Source organism: Melanerpes formicivorus, unplaced genomic scaffold, assembly GCF_026170545.1.
Source record: "Melanerpes formicivorus ecotype bairdi unplaced genomic scaffold, bMelFor1.0.p_v2 SCAF_38, whole genome shotgun sequence".
Classification (NCBI taxonomy): domain Eukaryota; kingdom Metazoa; phylum Chordata; class Aves; order Piciformes; family Picidae; genus Melanerpes; species Melanerpes formicivorus.
Genome location: NW_027142390.1, coordinates 6236299 through 6253069, shown reverse-complemented (window position 1 = coordinate 6253069; position 16771 = coordinate 6236299). Strand labels below are relative to the sequence as shown.

The window sequence follows — 16771 nt, the reverse complement described above, 5'->3', positions numbered from 1 at the left end:
TGTATAGAAAAATAAGAGTATCTGTTCCGTTCTGTGGGGAAGCAAGGCAGTTGTTCTTTGGTATTGCATTTCATTCTGAACAACAACAACGAAAAAGGCAAAAGAAGACATTAAAAGAAAATAACATTTGTAGTCTTTGGCATTTAAATGTTAGTTCTGAAGGACTGGGCCCGTGTCTCTTGAAAATGTGGCAGCACGTGTTTGGGCAGCAGGACTTCCAGTTCTGAAGTGTTTCAACTCATTGTGAAATGAAGTGTTCCTCACTCTCATCTAGAACACAGCATTTGTCCTTAGTTCTAAATTACCATTATATGGCTTTGTTGCTGTGACTTTATACTAGTTTTAAGGTAACTAACTATTCTTTATAGCAGAGATGCTGCAGTCTTACAGACACAGAACATCTGTGACGCTCAGAGGAGGATGTTTAGCTGCTTAAGTGTGGGGTTTTTTTCTAATTGAATTTTATGTATCTCAAGCATTTACTGTCATAAACTCAGCACCTTTGTTGCTTTTCAACTGCAGTATGAAGTGGGAACTGCTTTGTTTCCTGGTTTTTTGAATCTTACAGGCCTTTTACATTCTGTGCTACATTGATCCATTTCTGTTGATTAATGGGGGGAAAAAAGCTGTAATTTCTGAGAATTTAAAAAATAATAACTTGTATTATTAGGTGATAGGAGTGATAACTACCAGCAGGATCAGAGAGTATCAGTTCATATAAGGATTTGTCTTTAATTCCTCCATAGAGAAAGCTGCACACCTGGGGCTTTATCGCTGTGTGGTGTGTTTTGATTGTCTTCTGACTTGACTTGATGCTTTCCGATCCTTACATCAACCTCCCAGCAGCAGGCACTGTGTTTTCTGGGTCAGTGGTTCAGTCAACTGCTGTAACTATTTTCATTTTAAATTTCAATGGAAAAATGAACAAATGGGAAGGAGATAAGTCTGGAGAGTGTTTTCTAAGTTGTCTCCTGTGTATTAAGCAGTTTTAAAAGGTATTTGCTCAGATGAGGATAAACAATGGAGGGGTATATTTATTGCTAAAGGATGTGTGAGGTTAAATTCACTGAAGACATACATTACAAGTTTGTTTCTATTACAAATGTATCCTTCTAAAGGTATTTTTCTTGCCATGGACAAAGATGCTGTTGAGAGAGGGAAACCACTTTGGAAGAGTATTTATCGAATATGATTGATTGTGGACTTAGGAAGACATTTCTCAGGCCACTTTATTTCTACTAGTGTTAGTAACGATTCCATTTAGACTTTCTGATGTGAGAGAATTAATTAAGGGGTCAAAGATAAAATTTGACAGTTAAAACAACCACATTGCTAAGGAGCATGTATATTTGCAACTTATTACTAGTGGTATCCTTTTAACACTTGTATAAAAATAAAGTCTTATCCTGCTGATATTCACATTTGGACACTAAGCTGTAAGCTTTGTTGTAAATATTTTTCCCCCCTCTACTGGCTTGCTAGACTTCAAGTACATAGGCAGGTAACTGCACAGGATTGGAGAGAAGACTATTTGGGATGGGGTTCTGGTTTTATACCATTTTCTGTTGTTTTGTTATTTTTAAAGGACATTATCCAGGCTGTTAAGTAGAACCTGCCAATAATTTTCTCACTGTGAACTGTAAAAACAGGAAAGGATGATTATTTTATTTTCTGTTAATTTTGGTACTTGAGAAGAAAGGAATAACATAGAAGGGATTGAATACTTAGTTATAACAAACATTAAATATGAATAACAGTTGCAAGTTTCAAGCAGAGATGGAGAGCACTAAGAAGTTGACTGTCACAAAGGGCTGTTTTGTAGTGAGTTTCCTAGTCAACAAGAGTAATGGGTAACTTGGTTTAAGCCAAAAGCAACTGAAAACAGTGATGTGACTGTAGCAGGCTTGCCTAGAAAGAAGGGGCAGGTTTGGGTTGGTGTGCATAAAGGGAGATGTTCAGTTGTAGGGTTTTTGTGCTCTTTATTATGAACTGCCTGAGATTGTGCTCTAGCAGTTGTGGGTATTACTGAAATGAGTTCATCTGTGACTTTCATGCTTCACACATAAACCCAAGAACTGAGCATAACATTACTACCTTCAGCTGCTGCTCCTTTGTTGTTCTGAAAAAGACCTACAAGGTTGTGCTTTAAATATGCTGAAGGGGTGAGTGAAGTGTCCTCATGCCTTTTGTACTGCATTACGTGTGTGGCAGGCCTTGCTGCAGTGCCACAATAAATATTATGTCTGCAAAATGAATTTACATCTGCAAATAATCTCCTGATCTAGACACACCCTCAGCCTGCCATGAGGCTGAACAGCTGAAGTGTGTTGGCTTTCCTGGAAGAGCAGAATGTTGAAGCTGATATTGATAAACAAAAGGAAAAAAAGAAGATTCAAGTTTTATTGGAAATACAGAACAGAAACAAGTGACAAGAGGGAAACAGATTGGTGTACATTCAACTTGGTATTAGTACTAGTCACACAAACAGAAGGCAAAAATTCATGCATAGCTAAACCCTTCTCATGTAATGTTTTTAATGAAGTAACTTGCCAAGAATTGGAGAAGTACATTTAAAATATCTCAGATAACTTATTGCCTGCATGAGGCATTCAGGGGGAACCAGTTGTTTACTTTGGTTGGCCCATAAAATATTAAGTGTTAATTAGTGTTAGTGCTGATATTTAGTACTTAAATATATATGTATATATACAGCCTTTGAATGTAAAATTAATGTAGCAGTGATTAGGTCTTAGAATGTTTACATGTGTACATCTTGTCTAAATGTGCATAGGGTTGTGTATGCATGGAAATTGTTTTCAGAAGAATAATTTTGGTGATATTAACTGATCCTATTAATGCTGGAAAGAGCTTCATTTAATAGTGATGGCTTGTGATAAAAACAAGATCAGAAGCCACTGCTTATGTAATGTGTTTATACTTCTACTTGTAGCTGTTTTCTCTCCACCTCAGGCATTTATTAATAGAGGGATAAGAGAATTGGGGGCTTTTGTTTTTCCTAAATACAAATTTGGCTTGGAGTTGGAATGTATTTTTTTACATGCTTTGGGTCTAGTTTGAATCTTTTGCTTAAAACTTGGAAAAAATCAGAGTTTTGTGACTTACATGGGGAAATGGGAACCAAATAGTGTTCTTGCTGTCTGACCATTTTTAAAGTTGTATCAAGACAATGAAGTTTCTGTCTTGTTATACCAAATAACTTGAAATGGGAAATACTGAGTTTGCCATGTTGAGTAATGGGTTCAGAGCAAAAACATCAATTCATTCCATTTCATAATTGCATCCCCTTTCCAGAAGGATGAGTCTGCAGTTGAAGCTTGAAATGGTTACTTGAAAAGTGACTGGAAGTCAGTTGTGTTTGAGAATTAAATGTGCACTTAACTCCCCGTAGCACAAGCACTAACAAATCAAGGCTTAGCTAGATAAAATAAACAATAGTAATACAAAATACCTTGCAAAATCAGTATTCTAGATGTAGTGATACATCATCATGCATTTAATGCTTAACTATTTCTACAAATCAGGAATTCTATACTAGCTTCAATATTGGTATGGAGTTGATCTGGTGGTAGTAAGTAGCACTCTTTAGGCATTAATTTATATGAAGAATTTACATTTGTGGTAGGTATTTGAGGGGAGAAACTGAAATGTCAGTTCTATAGCTGTGTAATTAAACATTGCATCTTGTATCAATTATGTTGAGTTTTAGGTGAGGTGACTCAGGCTTGTACGTTACCCAAATGCTGATGGCTTAATGAAGTTGAGTGAAATGATGCTGGTTTAATTTGCTTGAAGTTAACTTTTAGATTAATAATGGGTCAGTTTTTCTTCTTGATTCAAAAGATCTGACTTGATTTTTCCCTAATGAATGAAATGATTGCTGCGTAAGGGTACTTCTGTTTCTCTGCGCTGACATCTACTGAAATCTTACTTACCACTAAAAACATTCATTCAGCTTTGCTGTTAATTACGTTGTCACATTTCCTTGTAAACAGAAAGCAGTAGAAAAGTCTTGGTCTAAACCTGTTAGTAACAAAGATACTTGGAGTCATGCTGTGTAGCCACTGTTGCATTAAAACGGGAAGCTGGTGTTGCAAAAATTACTCCTGCGAGTGCAGCTGAGCAAAACTTATGTATTCCAGTGAAAAATATGTTGTGTGAAAAGCAAAATATAATGTATATACACACACACTCTTAGCTTATGTTGAAAACAAAATAGTGGAAGGAAATGTTACACTTTGAAAAGTTGCCCTTGCTGTGTTTCTTGGTACACTGAGCCTAAGTCGGAATTACTCTCATTTTCCACAAACCAATATTTTTTTAAGGAGGATTTAATGAAATTAAGCTTTCAGAAATTCTGTTTCTAAACATCACTTTCCTTTGTGTGCAACTTCATTCAATCCACTTTTGAAAGTCAGCTGAAAAAGTATGGGTTTGTTTTTTAAAAAATGGGATTAGAATGAAGACATTTTCCACCTGTAGCTTGAACAAAGAATGTTTGGCACTGATATGGAAGTGAAATGGAGAGATTGTTCTGGGTACTGGTAAAGAATTTGAACAAGAAGTTACTTTTGATAATACACATAAAGAATATGTGTGGAAAGGAAAGTGGAGAAAATATGTGTGCATATATGTATTTTTACACTTCTGTTAACAGAAAAGGTCCTGAAAGCATGGGTCACGCTGTAACCACTACATCAAGTGGCTGTATAGAAATGTTATTTTGGAGGAGAGCTACATTTCAAGGTAGTAACAGGTTCGGTAGGGAGGGCAGATGGCATTAGTAAGGGAGAGGATACAGAGTGTAAACAAAGGGAAAAGAAGGATTTTTTCCATTAGCATATTTCAGGTTTGGCATGTGTAACTACATGAGCAGTGGCTAGTAGTATGTCCCTACAGGCAGTGTTCTCAGGCAGTTAAAAGCATTAACATGCTTTGCCAAGAGGATTGGGTTGCCTTCCATCCGTATCTCGTCCATGCTTGAGCGGATGTAGCGGGTGTTGTTAGATTTACAGAAGGTGTCATCCGTGATCGTAGTGATGTTGTTGTGCTGCAGAGCAAAACAAATCTCTGTAAATACACAGGCATATACACACTCCTATATATACAACTCCCCCTATAAATGTTGAAGTGTTTTCTAACATCAGTTTTATTCCTTTTACCCTTGCTGTCACGGAGATTGATTTGTGTGTACCATAGATATGTATAAATCAAGTCTTTTCAGACCAATCAATGAGGTGATTAGCAGTTTGAGGTAGTGATGTTTGCAATGTATTGTAGGTCAAAAGATTATTACTACTTTTGACCTCTTTCTGTAGTTGATATCGAGAAACTAATAAGAAATCATGGAATTGTTGAATGGTTTGGGTTGGAAAGGACCTTAAAGATCATCTAGTTCCAACACCTCTGCCATGGGCAGGGACACCGTCCACTAGACCAGGTTGTTCAAGGCCTCATCCAACCTGGCCTTTATCATCATTGAGTAAAGAACCAGGAAATCCTTGCATGGCAATTAGTTAACCAACCTTTAAACCCCAAATGTTTGTGGCTGTATGCGTTAGAAGTGAACTGTTTTACTTGGAGGAGCATTAGACAATTGCAGTGTAAACTGTTGTACAAGACAGCAGGTTTGAAGTATGCAACTTGTGAAACTTCAGAACAGACTGGAAGTCAATACTGCAAATGTACCTGCAGGTGAAGAATACGCAGGCTCTCTGGTAAGTTAAGGGGAACAGATTCCAGTTGGTTGTGTCCTAAGTAGAGGTAGGCCAAATTTGTCAGCTTCTATTAGAAGGAAGGAGAGAGTATTAATGCTGGTGTTACTAACTTGAGGTTAAGTAACTTGTACCTGTTACAAGGCATCATTTATTGTTTTTTTTCCTGACTGCATAAGAAGTGTCCCAAGTGATCTAAACATTCTTTTGCTGTGAATGTTTAATTCTGTTGTAACAAGAGACTCGTGGAAACAGACCTTCCTTGTTTGGGAAATTTCCCTATCAGTTTATTGTTCATGAGACTTGAGGCTCCTTTAGAGCTAAACCCTTGTTTATTAATATTTATGTGATCTTCAGAACTGTATTTGAGCCATCAATTTTGAACTGACATTTTCCTTCTATTTCAAGAGAGAAAGAAGTAGGTATGATATTTCACAGAAATATTGGGCTTTAGTGTGAAATCTAAAGATAAGAGAGTGACTGCATAAAGAACTGCCATTCCAAAGTGCCTTAAAAACACCCTAACCAAAAACTGGAAAGCTGCTTCGTTATAGTTTGCTCCTTAGATCAAATATACAGAGCAAGTACTTAGCATATTGCAGAGTCAGATTAACAGTTTCATTTACTTTGGTTACTTAAATTATTGTCTTTTACTCACCTTGAAAGCATTTGCTTTGATTCCTCTGCTCTTGATTCTGTTTTGATTTGCATTAAATGAGGTTAGTTTGGGAGGTAAAACGGGAAGTTTCATAAGTCGGTTTTCAGCAAGAGAAAGTTCTTCCAGCAGCAGAAGCTTTGAAAAGGCTCCATCTTCTATTTCTTCTATCCTATTTCCACTGAAGTCAATTCTTCTCAAGGTAGCTTGACACAAAAGAAATGAAAATCTGAATATTGAATTTATGATGTGGCAAGTAAATTTTGTGTGGTTGTGTATGTTTAATATTGCACTGTTGGCTGCACCATCCTGACTGTGGTCTGCAAATGCAAATAGTATTAAAATATGAAGTGGGTTTTCCTCATGGTCTTAAATTTTAAAACCAGAATAATGGTGAAGAAAATATTTACTATTTTGGGTTTGAATGTTGGGTTGTGTTGTTTTGGGTTTGGTTGTGGGGTGAGTTTTGAGAGATAATACAGTTTTAAATATCTGTATATGATTAGGACAATTCTTGTCCTTTATTACAAGAGTATTGTTACTCAGGGATATGTGCATAAATATGTATAAAGGCTGAGGGAGCTGGGGTTGTTTAGCCTGGAGAAGGCTCAAGGGAGACCTTATTGCTGTTTACAACTACCTGAAGGGTGGTTGTAGCCAGGAGAGGGTTGGTCTCTTCCCCCAGGCAACCAGCACCAGAACAAGAGGACACAGTCTCAAGCTGCACCAGGGGAGGTTTAGACTCGAGGTGAGGAGAAAGTTCTTCACTGAGTCGTTAGCCATTGGAATGTGCTGCCCAGGGAGGTGGTGGAGTCACCATCCCTGGAGGTGTTCGAGGGGATTTGATGTGGCACTTGGTGCCATGGTTTAGTCATGAGGTCTGTGGTGACAGGTTGAACTTGATGATCTTTGAGGTCTCTTCCAACCTTGGTGATTCTGTGGTATTATCGTGTTGTGGAGTGAGATAGCACTGGATGGGTTGCATCCAGTAGTGATCTGCACATTCCCTGCATGTATGAGAATATTAGGATGGATATGTGAGCCAAAATGAGTTTAAATATTGCTTTCACAGTTGTTGGGTTTTTTTCTAATATAAGCATTGAATTAAGTAATACACATAATAAAATCTAGAGAAGTACAAAATATATCCTTATTTTGGTAATTTTGGCATACTATCAAGGGCCAACATCATCAAATACACTGTCAAATAAATAGAAATTCAAGTGTGAACGTTACTTACTAATGTCAGCAAAATCTGAGACTGCTATCCTTTTGATTTTGTTGAACCTTGCATAGAGATAGGCTGTTTCCTTTGGCAGTGGGGGGACAGCTTCAATGTCTATTTCCTCACAGTAGACTGATCCACTTAGACACACACACAACAGACAAGTAGGTAAATCTGAAAGCAGATTTTTTTGAGTCAACAGTTGAAAGGTGTTCAAGTTACTTAAGCTTGAATATTTACAAGAGAATTTCCCCTGCTATCTTTTAAGATTTCCCATTATTAGATAAAAAAAAAATCTGTTAACATCAAGGTCTGAATGGCTTTAGTGTTCTGAACTTAGTTTTGAGTTCACTGTTTTTTGTGCCTAATTTCCCTATGTTTATTCTTTGCTCTTATCTGAGCATGTCTTGAAATGCTATTAATTGATTTAATTCAGTTTCATTGCTTAATTGGCTGAGTCTGAGGATGACAACCACAGCTCTGTGGCTACATTAAATGGCATCTTTAGAACCATTCCTTTGAAAAGAGAAATCCATGCAGGAGGAACATCTGGCAGTGCCCACATTGCACTGGAGGCTTCCTGGCAGGGCCATGTATTCGCTGTGTTATTCCTAGCTGCTGTTTTGTCGAATCATTTATATACCAACTCCAGCAATGATGATTCTGTAAGTACTTTAGGCAGTCTGTTCCAGTTTTTTACTGAGGGCTTTTTTTTATAGCTGTTATTTTAAGTAGTGTGAGAAACTCTGTTTTTAAATGGAGTTTAAGCCCATTATGGCTTGGCCTGTTCCTCACAGACATTGGGAGAGCATTAATATTTTCTGATTTGCATTAATCCTGTATGACAGCAATGGAAGAAAACATTCAGTGAATATGGCTTTCAATCCAGTTTTCTCACTGTTCTGATCTGCTTTTGTGTGTTTTATGTATTGTGAGATTTTTGGTTAACTTCCCGACTGCCCTGTCTGTAGTAGGGGGCACTGTCTGCTGCTAGGTAGCTTGTTTTCACCACATGATAAAAGAGGATCTTCTGAAACATGTACTGTGAAAGTAGCCAGTCAATACAGGGAAGCTAACCCAGTATGTGTAATAATTCTTGTTTTCTTGCAGAGGTACTGCACAGAATGGCATTGAGATTTTGAATTTAGCTTTGTGAATGTAACCACCTGTTAGGTTTTAGTTCTGCCCCACTTGCCTCCTGATTTAATGTCTCGTTTGTCACATACTGGAAAATAGGAAATGGAAAATGATTGTGAAACAGTGTTGTGGCTATTTAAAAGGCAGCAATGTTTATGCCTGTCTGGGTCTAGGAGCTTTGGGGTTCTTACAGATTTGTTCTGCTTTTGATGGGAGCCTTTTGCCAGATGCTATTTGGCAATAACTAACCTTGATTAAAACTGTGGTAGAGATTGACACTCCAGTGGTCTTGCCTAATCATCTGTTATTTTTGGAAGCTTGGATCACAGATACAGCCAAAATGTGTGTTGTCTTTTTAATGCTTTGTTCAGCAGACAAAAAGAACTTGTTCTTCTGAAGTTTAGAAATTGCCATGGCTTGTTGAGAGAAATCTGGACAATGTATCTGAGAGCCTGTTGGAACCATAGGCTAGTGAAGAACATTCCTGATGTGCTTCAAACACTGAGCTCCCTGATCATCAGATGCAAACTGTGAGCACAGCCAGTTCTTTGAAGGCATCTGCTTAAGTAATTTAATTAATATGCCATCCTTAATTGGTTGAACTATGGAACTTATTGCTTGCTGTATTTTGTTTTTCTGGGTTACCTTGCCTTATTTAACTTAGATTTATCTCTACAGCAGACATGATTGGGGAAATCTGTAGAAGTTCATATAAACTGGAGTTTGTGTATTTGGAGATTACCTGAGGATCCTCTAACTTTTTTTCAGCCTGCTCCATCAGGAGACTTTCCATAAGAGACATGAAAGATGTTCATGAATGAAAATATTAATTCTATACCCCTTTTCATCCTTAGTACATTATATTTTTATATGGGAATATGTTCTTTTGGATAGCTTAAATGTTACAGCATTCATATCGATTCACTTACTTGTGTCCTTTGTTGGTGGCGCGTTGCGTTCTCCATCATCCCCTTGCAGGCTTAGAGAAGTGTCAAGAGAAACATTTGTTCCATCCTTTGTGTGAGAGCAAATGGTATTTAAAAAAAAACAACAAACCACAGAGTATTACAAGGGTCTGAAATAGCACATCTTTTAGAAATGAGCTTCCTATGACATACTTCCTGATGACATGTCATTTGTAAGCTGCCATTAGTCATCCAGCATGTAAGAGTATGTACTATCCCTTTTGTACATGAGCTATTCGCTGTGGAAGGCAAGAAGGGAATGTGGTGCTACTAGTGTTCATTAGAAGTAAAGCTCTTGAAGATGGAACAGTAGAGATAAATAGAGAGAAAAATATAGATCATGTGGTAGGGGTGGAAATATAAGTGACAGGTGTCTGCAAAAACCTGGTGTTCTGAATAGAGAAGACAGGATTCTTGGAATGTAAGTTGGTTTGGGGGTGGTTGGTTTTGTTGGTTTGTTTTTCCAAAGTAATCTCAGGAAAGTAGCATTGCATTTCAAGTTATTCTGATCTCCCTGCTGAGATAGTCATTGTATCTTCTCAACTGCAGAACATCTTAGTTAATGATCTTGTTGCTTTCAGGTACTGGCTGAAATTTAGCATTTCATTTCTTAAGTCTGTTTTAAGACTCGGGCTGCTAACTGACAGGGCCTTTTGTGATGCAGGAAATAGTAGTTTCAGGCTTCCACTGAATACTGTAGGAATTTTAGGGTATTCTATACTATTTCTAGCATTATGGTATACAGTGGGTTATACTATGATTTGCATATGTAATATTTAAGGGAGTTTTAGATTGACTCTGGCAGTTTTTCTTGGCTAGCATCTTTCATAGTCTCTTTTTTTGGTGGGGAACATTTGCAGGACACTGTGCTTTATGGTCCACATGGCTATTCAAAACACATGGAGAAAAATACATTACTGGGTGTGGAAGATGTTTGTCTTTAAATGTGCTTAAGGATCAGACCCTGCCATGACTATGGTCCCCTTTTGAAGAGAGCTTCTTACACACTGGGAGTGCTCACAAGTCAACTGTCTCCTTCAGCCCCGCTTTAGGCTTGTAGAACACAGAAGTTCATCTACACCAGCAATGTCACAGTAACACTGTGTTAAGTTTTTGGTATGAACTTGATGTAGTTTTTGGTTGCTTGCATATACTTTACTGTGGGAATTTCTGTGTTCTGCAGAATAAAACCTTCAAGCCTGACATAAAGCCTGAGAAACAAATATCTTGGCCAGCCACTGTCGTTTTGACCCTTTTTTAGCCTATGAATCATCCATCCCTTGGCTCTTCCCTGCATCTGTCTGTGCTGGCTATGCCTCATTTTGCCTCTTGGTTGGGATAGGCTGGTTTACTCCAGAAAGAGAATTTTATACCCAAGCTGGAATGCTGTCAGCAGCAGTTGTAGCGTGAAACTTCTGTGTAGTCTAAGAGCTTTCTTGGGTGTAGAGAAGGAGGGAAGGGGGTGGAGTGGTGAGCTGAACAGTTAGACTCAAACAAGCAGCAAATCATACAGAAGGTTCTTGAGGAAGCATTTAGGTCAAATAGGCACATTGATGAGGCATGTGAAGACATGGTCCTTGATTGTGGTATCCATGTCAGTAGACACTTTTGTGTATGTGGACTTAAAGCAAAACAGCTGTGCTCCTATTGTGGTAATCTGGCTCATAAGGGACGTTTTTAACAGGCTTGTTTGTAAAATAAGTTTGCTGACGTAGCATATCTGTACCAGGTGCAGATTTGTAGCACAGGATCCTGCTTGAGGTGTGATCTATGAAAAAATATGCACATGAGTTCTCTGCAGAATACAGCGTGCAACTGATTGCTGCAAGTGGGAAATGTCAACAGCAAATAAACCACAGTTCTGTTAAATTTAGAAAATGAACAACAGATGTCCTGTTGTTGTGTGTGTCCCCCCCCCAAAAAAAAAAAAGAGCCTCAGCTATCCAAATAGCAAATCCCAACCCCCCGAATCCCAGTAGTATAAAAAAACCCAATACATTGGAAGTATTTCCTGGTCAGCTATAAACATTCCTAGCCATGGAATATTGGTGCAGAAGATTGTTTGGATTGTAGCCACAGAAAGTTCATTACTTGCACATGTGAGGAGTACACAGAAACAAGAGGGCCCCACATCCTGAAATTCCACCTGTCCGTCTCCCTTTTCTCTGCAGACATGAATTGCCCTTACATATTGCATCTAAATCCTTTCAGCACCTCAAAACTTCTGCAGTTTTTTTGCTTCATCTGTATAACACACAAAGGTCTATAAAGCTGGTAGTTCATATTCAATGGAATTAATTACTCCAGATATGAGACAGTGTCTAACTGGATGGTGGTTTTGTTGTGGAAATTAAGATTTCATGTCTTTAAACTTCTGGTATTTTATTCAAGACTGGGGTGGCTGTGGTTTCCAATAACAGCCATTGGAATACATTTTGCTTGGCTGACCTTTTCCTTGGTAGTGAAGTTCACTTCATTTTGTTGATCACTAACACAAATAGATTTCTTCTGGCGCTTTCACTAAAAAGCTTTCTCCTAACTATGTGTTCAAGTGCCGTTCTACCACAGCATCCTGTGTGTGCAAACATGCATTAAGGAGTTAAATTTATCTTGCATGAGATAGATTTCTCACTGGGTATGTTTGAGGAGATTATTGGTGTCTATTTCAGTTGCAGTTAATACTTGAAATATTCAGGGAGCTAGAATTGTGTGCAACAAATTAATAGAGGACTTGGTTGTGCCTCCCATGGTTTAAACTGGGAACACAGGAACTTGTCTAGGTGCATTTTTTATACATAAGGAACTAATTTATTATTTAGCAAGGAAAACAAGTTGTCATTGAAGAACTGACTTGATGGAAATAATGAGTTGTCTGCATTCCTGGAATTATCCTGTGCAGAACTGTTAGCCTCCAAGAGACCTTTAGTTTATAGCACTGCCAGTATGGGCTTTGATTAGTCTAGGGCACATCTCTTGGCACTGTATCCTTGTGGGTATACTCCTTATTGTTCTTGTCACTGAACAGTAGTATGTTCTTAGTAGAATGGTGTTAGTTATGAATGATGCTATGCCTAACTAGTTAGTTAACTCTTTCAGTGTTCTTTTAACAATGTCCTCAGTTGCCACCTTTTAGTTATTTAAACAATCTCTTCATGTTTTACTTCATCACTGTGGCAGATGTCAGATTTAAAACTACTTCAGACATTTTTTAAATTACAACTATGTAGCTGCTGGTTTTAGTCTAGTAATTGAGCTGTAATTTAAGTATCATGGTATCATAGTATCATTCAGGGTTGGAAGGGACCACAAGGATCAAGTAGAAGTAGGAAGGTAGAAATTAATCACTTCTAACTTTTTAATAAAAAAAAGCCTTTTAATTATGTCCTGCTCATCTTTTCTTCATGTTCATCAGACTAAGTTAATGTTTCAAGTGCAGTTAACATTACTGAAAACGTCCTTGAACTTATTAATACTTGTGTGTGTGTTGTTGGCATATGTGGTATTTTCCTTGGCAATTAGTCCCAGGACAATCACTGTTGGCTTTTCTTCCTGATCAGTGTTATAGTTCATTCTCTTGATGTGTATCATTTAAGTCCTGTCTGAAGCACGCTGAACAGAGGTATGAGGTTTTTAGCTGTCTCTGCCAGCTCTCCTCTTGCTGCGCCTTCTGCTTGAGTGTTTAAATTAACTGCGGTGCGTGGAGTATGCAGTGGAAGAAGTTCAGAACTGACCGCTTGGGGGTGCTGGTGAGTGCCATGAGGTGCAGCCTCTGTTGCTATCATTAAGACTCAAAAAGTGTTAATAATGTAGGTGACTACTGCAGGGCTGGACATTTCATGGTAGTTTAGGACTGCCAAACTGTTGCTAAGCCCCAAATAACCCACCCCTGAAAAACCAAGGCAAAAAACTTGTTAGTTTGGTAAGTTAAAAGGGAAACTGTGGTTTATGCTGGCAGGTTACAGGGAAAAGTACTGATTTAAATATCACTTCTATATAGGAGAAAAAAAAAATCCTAACTAAAAACCCCCACATTGTTTTTGAATTTACTGTGTTAATACAACCTTTGAGCTTGCATGTTAGTATAGCCCGTTCTTGAAGCACTTACAACACTAGGCACGTAACTACAGCAGAGTTAAAATGATGCTTTAGTCTGATTCATGAAAGTCTGTCTTTTGTGGGTTTCTCACACTGTAGCAAGGGGAGTAGTTTTGTGGTTTTAGTTGGAGTGGCTTTCCCTAGCTCTGAAACAATTGTATGTTTTGCTGTTATCATAAGAGTTTTCTATAAGCCTTCCAACCATGCATGCAGCACCTTATTCATACAATGCTTAGCAGTTAAAATATTAGACTGAGAATATAAATAAAATACCTTTCTTATATCCTTGGGTTGCATTTCATAATCTTGCTGGCTTCCCATGGTAACATCTGTATCATACTCATAGAACGGGAGGGATTCTTGCTGTATAGGTGGTGCTGAATTTACCCAAGCTACAAACACCAACAGAAAAACAGCAGTCTGCAAAGTCTTCATTCTTGCACGAAGCAGTGCCTCTGGCTTTCACTGAGCTGGTGAAGATCTGCTCGTGCGTTGACTATGGAGAATACTTTCTTTGTGACTGGAAATGAAAATGCAATCCGTCAAAACAATATTTAAAGCCTAGAGGACTAGTTGGCAGGGGTTTCTAACGCATAAGGAGCATGGAACAACTTTTAACTCTTCATATCCTTTAATTAGGTTCTGGTATTATAAAAATCTATCCTTAAATTTGTGAAAGAAAATGAGAAATAATAAACATTTTCCAGCTAATAAGGCAAGCATCGGAACTGCATTTGCTTGTTTCCCAGTGTGTTACTTTGTTAATAGCAAGAGGGTTTTGTAAAGCATTTTATGAAATCTTTGGCATGTGTGTAGCTGAGCTAATTAAGAAGAGAGAGGTCCAAATACATTTCTCTAGGATGTCAAAATAATGATTGTCAAACCTAAATGCTCCATAGCAGTAATCCCTCGTTGTCTTTGTCCTTACATTTAAAAGTAAACGAGAAAATAACAACCCCTGAATATTTTACAGGTTATGCACTTTTCAGGCGGGGGGGGAGGCTCTAAACATCATCTTTAAAACATTTTAAACGCATACACAATCATTTAAAAAATAAATCTTTACACAGCACATTTTTTTTCCCTGTTTGCTCTAAGTGTTTTACTTCAGCTCTGGTTTGATATGCTTTTAGGGGGGAAAAAAAAAAGAAGACCACCTACCGTTTTAGCAGATTCCAAGTCCTTCTGTGATTGCCATAAACCCAGCTAGCCTGATCTCTAGGTTAACCTATTGATAAAAGAGTGAAGCTATGAATCACATCCACATTGTTGAAGTGAATCCTTTCAAAGTTTGACAGTCTTAAAAGTGCTTTCCATGGGGTAAAAAATGCCTTGCCAGCATTCTTTCCCTAGGGTAAGAGGTAATATCCTGGAGCAGGGGGGTTGTACTTTGAGTAACGTTTGTGAAAGTTAAGCCTGTCTGGCTCATCCTACTTTGGATAGGAAAGCCTTCTGCAGTGTGGTGAGGTACTAATTGCTCGGGCTTTTTCTGCAAGTCCCATACTAGTTGTGCAAACTGGAGGTCTATAACAATGCATGTGTTATCCATTTTGTTTAATGGTTTAGCTAAAAGACAAAGCAGCTGCTTTCTGAGTGAGCCAGAGGTAGAGCCAAAGCATTCCTATACCGTGTTAGTCACGTTTTATGAGTAATAAAAGGTTGTATATGTTTAGACAAGCTTCACCTAGGCATGGGAACATTTCAGTCTGAAGACTTATGGAAACAAAAAGTATTTTATAGAATTTTTTGTGTGTGAGAGATTCTCAGACAGTTAGTTAATTGTTAATTGCTAAATGCTTCATTGAATGGCTCGTTAGAAAATGTATTGAAAATTGGATTTAATGACAAATACTTGTTTTTAATAAAGTCCTCTTTTATACATAACTTAGCAAACACTGTCCAGGTGTTGAATTGTCATCTGCAGCAGTTTTCTGGATTTCTAATGCACTTCTTCCTCCCCCATCCTTTCCCTTAGTATATGTTTTTGGCAGTCAGTACAAATGGGAGCCAGATGACCAACTTGCAAATTCACAGAGTGGCTTTTTGGGGTCTTTAAAAAGAATGTAGCAATAAAATCCATTGGGAATATATTTGTATCTACATTTCTCATTCATTTTCATACTTGCCCTTTTTTCTAGATAGCACTGTCAGCTAGAGCAGTGTTGAGGATGAGAATTGTACCTATTGGGTTAAGTTTTCTTGTAAGTGCTGCCTTGTTTAGGAGCCAGATGTCTGTAGTAAATCTGCAAATTGGAGAGTAGCTACAGCCATTTGCTCTCTAAGCTTTTTTTCACAGTTTCTAATAGTTTAGCACTTTCTGAACTCATTAGGACTTTATAAAAATGCTTTTAGCTTAGCTCATAAGCAGATTACACCATGTCATCGTTTGGACTTTGGCCTTCCTCAATGATAGTGATTTTGCTGTATGTATATGACTGAAACGTAAAGGCAAGAGGCTCATTAATAATGGAAATTGGATTCTGAAGCACACTGATTGCTATTCTGCTGGGACAGTACAAGCAACTCAAGATTTGTAGTGTCTAGGTTGTAAAGGTGTGTTCTGCTGCAGTGCATAGGAACTTTGAGTTTGAAGTACTCTCTGTGATAGAAGGGAAGATTTGCTGAGGAAGGGACAAAACAGCTACAGTGTCAAGACCATTTCACCATCCCTTGTGATTTCATGCATGTTTTCAGAAGTCATGACAGCAGCTCTGCTTTGCAGCTGCCACTCTCTCACTAAACATCCAGGTTAAAATTTCATCTGGTTCTGGGGCATCCATTTTTTTTCCAATACTTCAGTGTAATCAAGGGATAAATGTTTTAAGGGTGAAGTATTAAGTACAGAAGCTAAAAGCATGATATAAAATATTTAATATCTTTGTTATATCCAGATGAGAATTTATTTGGTAAGTACTGAAATCCTGGAATATTTTGGGAATAGCTTTGGGGTTTTGTTATGTGG

At 37.9% G+C, this 16771-nt stretch overlaps 2 protein-coding genes across 7 annotated transcripts in view; one reads left to right on the top strand and one right to left on the bottom strand.

Moving 5' to 3' along the window:
• CENPP (centromere protein P) overlaps nt 1-16771 on the top strand; it is a 154427-nt gene that overhangs the window by 17566 nt on the left and 120090 nt on the right. The window lies entirely within an intron of this gene.
• On the bottom strand, nt 2382-15200 carry OGN (osteoglycin). The gene is made up of 7 exons (XM_068158038.1): nt 14971-15200; nt 14083-14329; nt 9679-9763; nt 7628-7786; nt 6391-6593; nt 5707-5802; nt 2382-5068 (listed from the first exon to the last, which is right to left on the bottom strand). The coding sequence occupies exons 2-7, from the start codon at nt 14242-14244 to the stop codon at nt 4898-4900; spliced, it is 876 nt and encodes a 291-aa protein (XP_068014139.1). The 5' UTR covers nt 14245-14329; nt 14971-15200; the 3' UTR covers nt 2382-4897.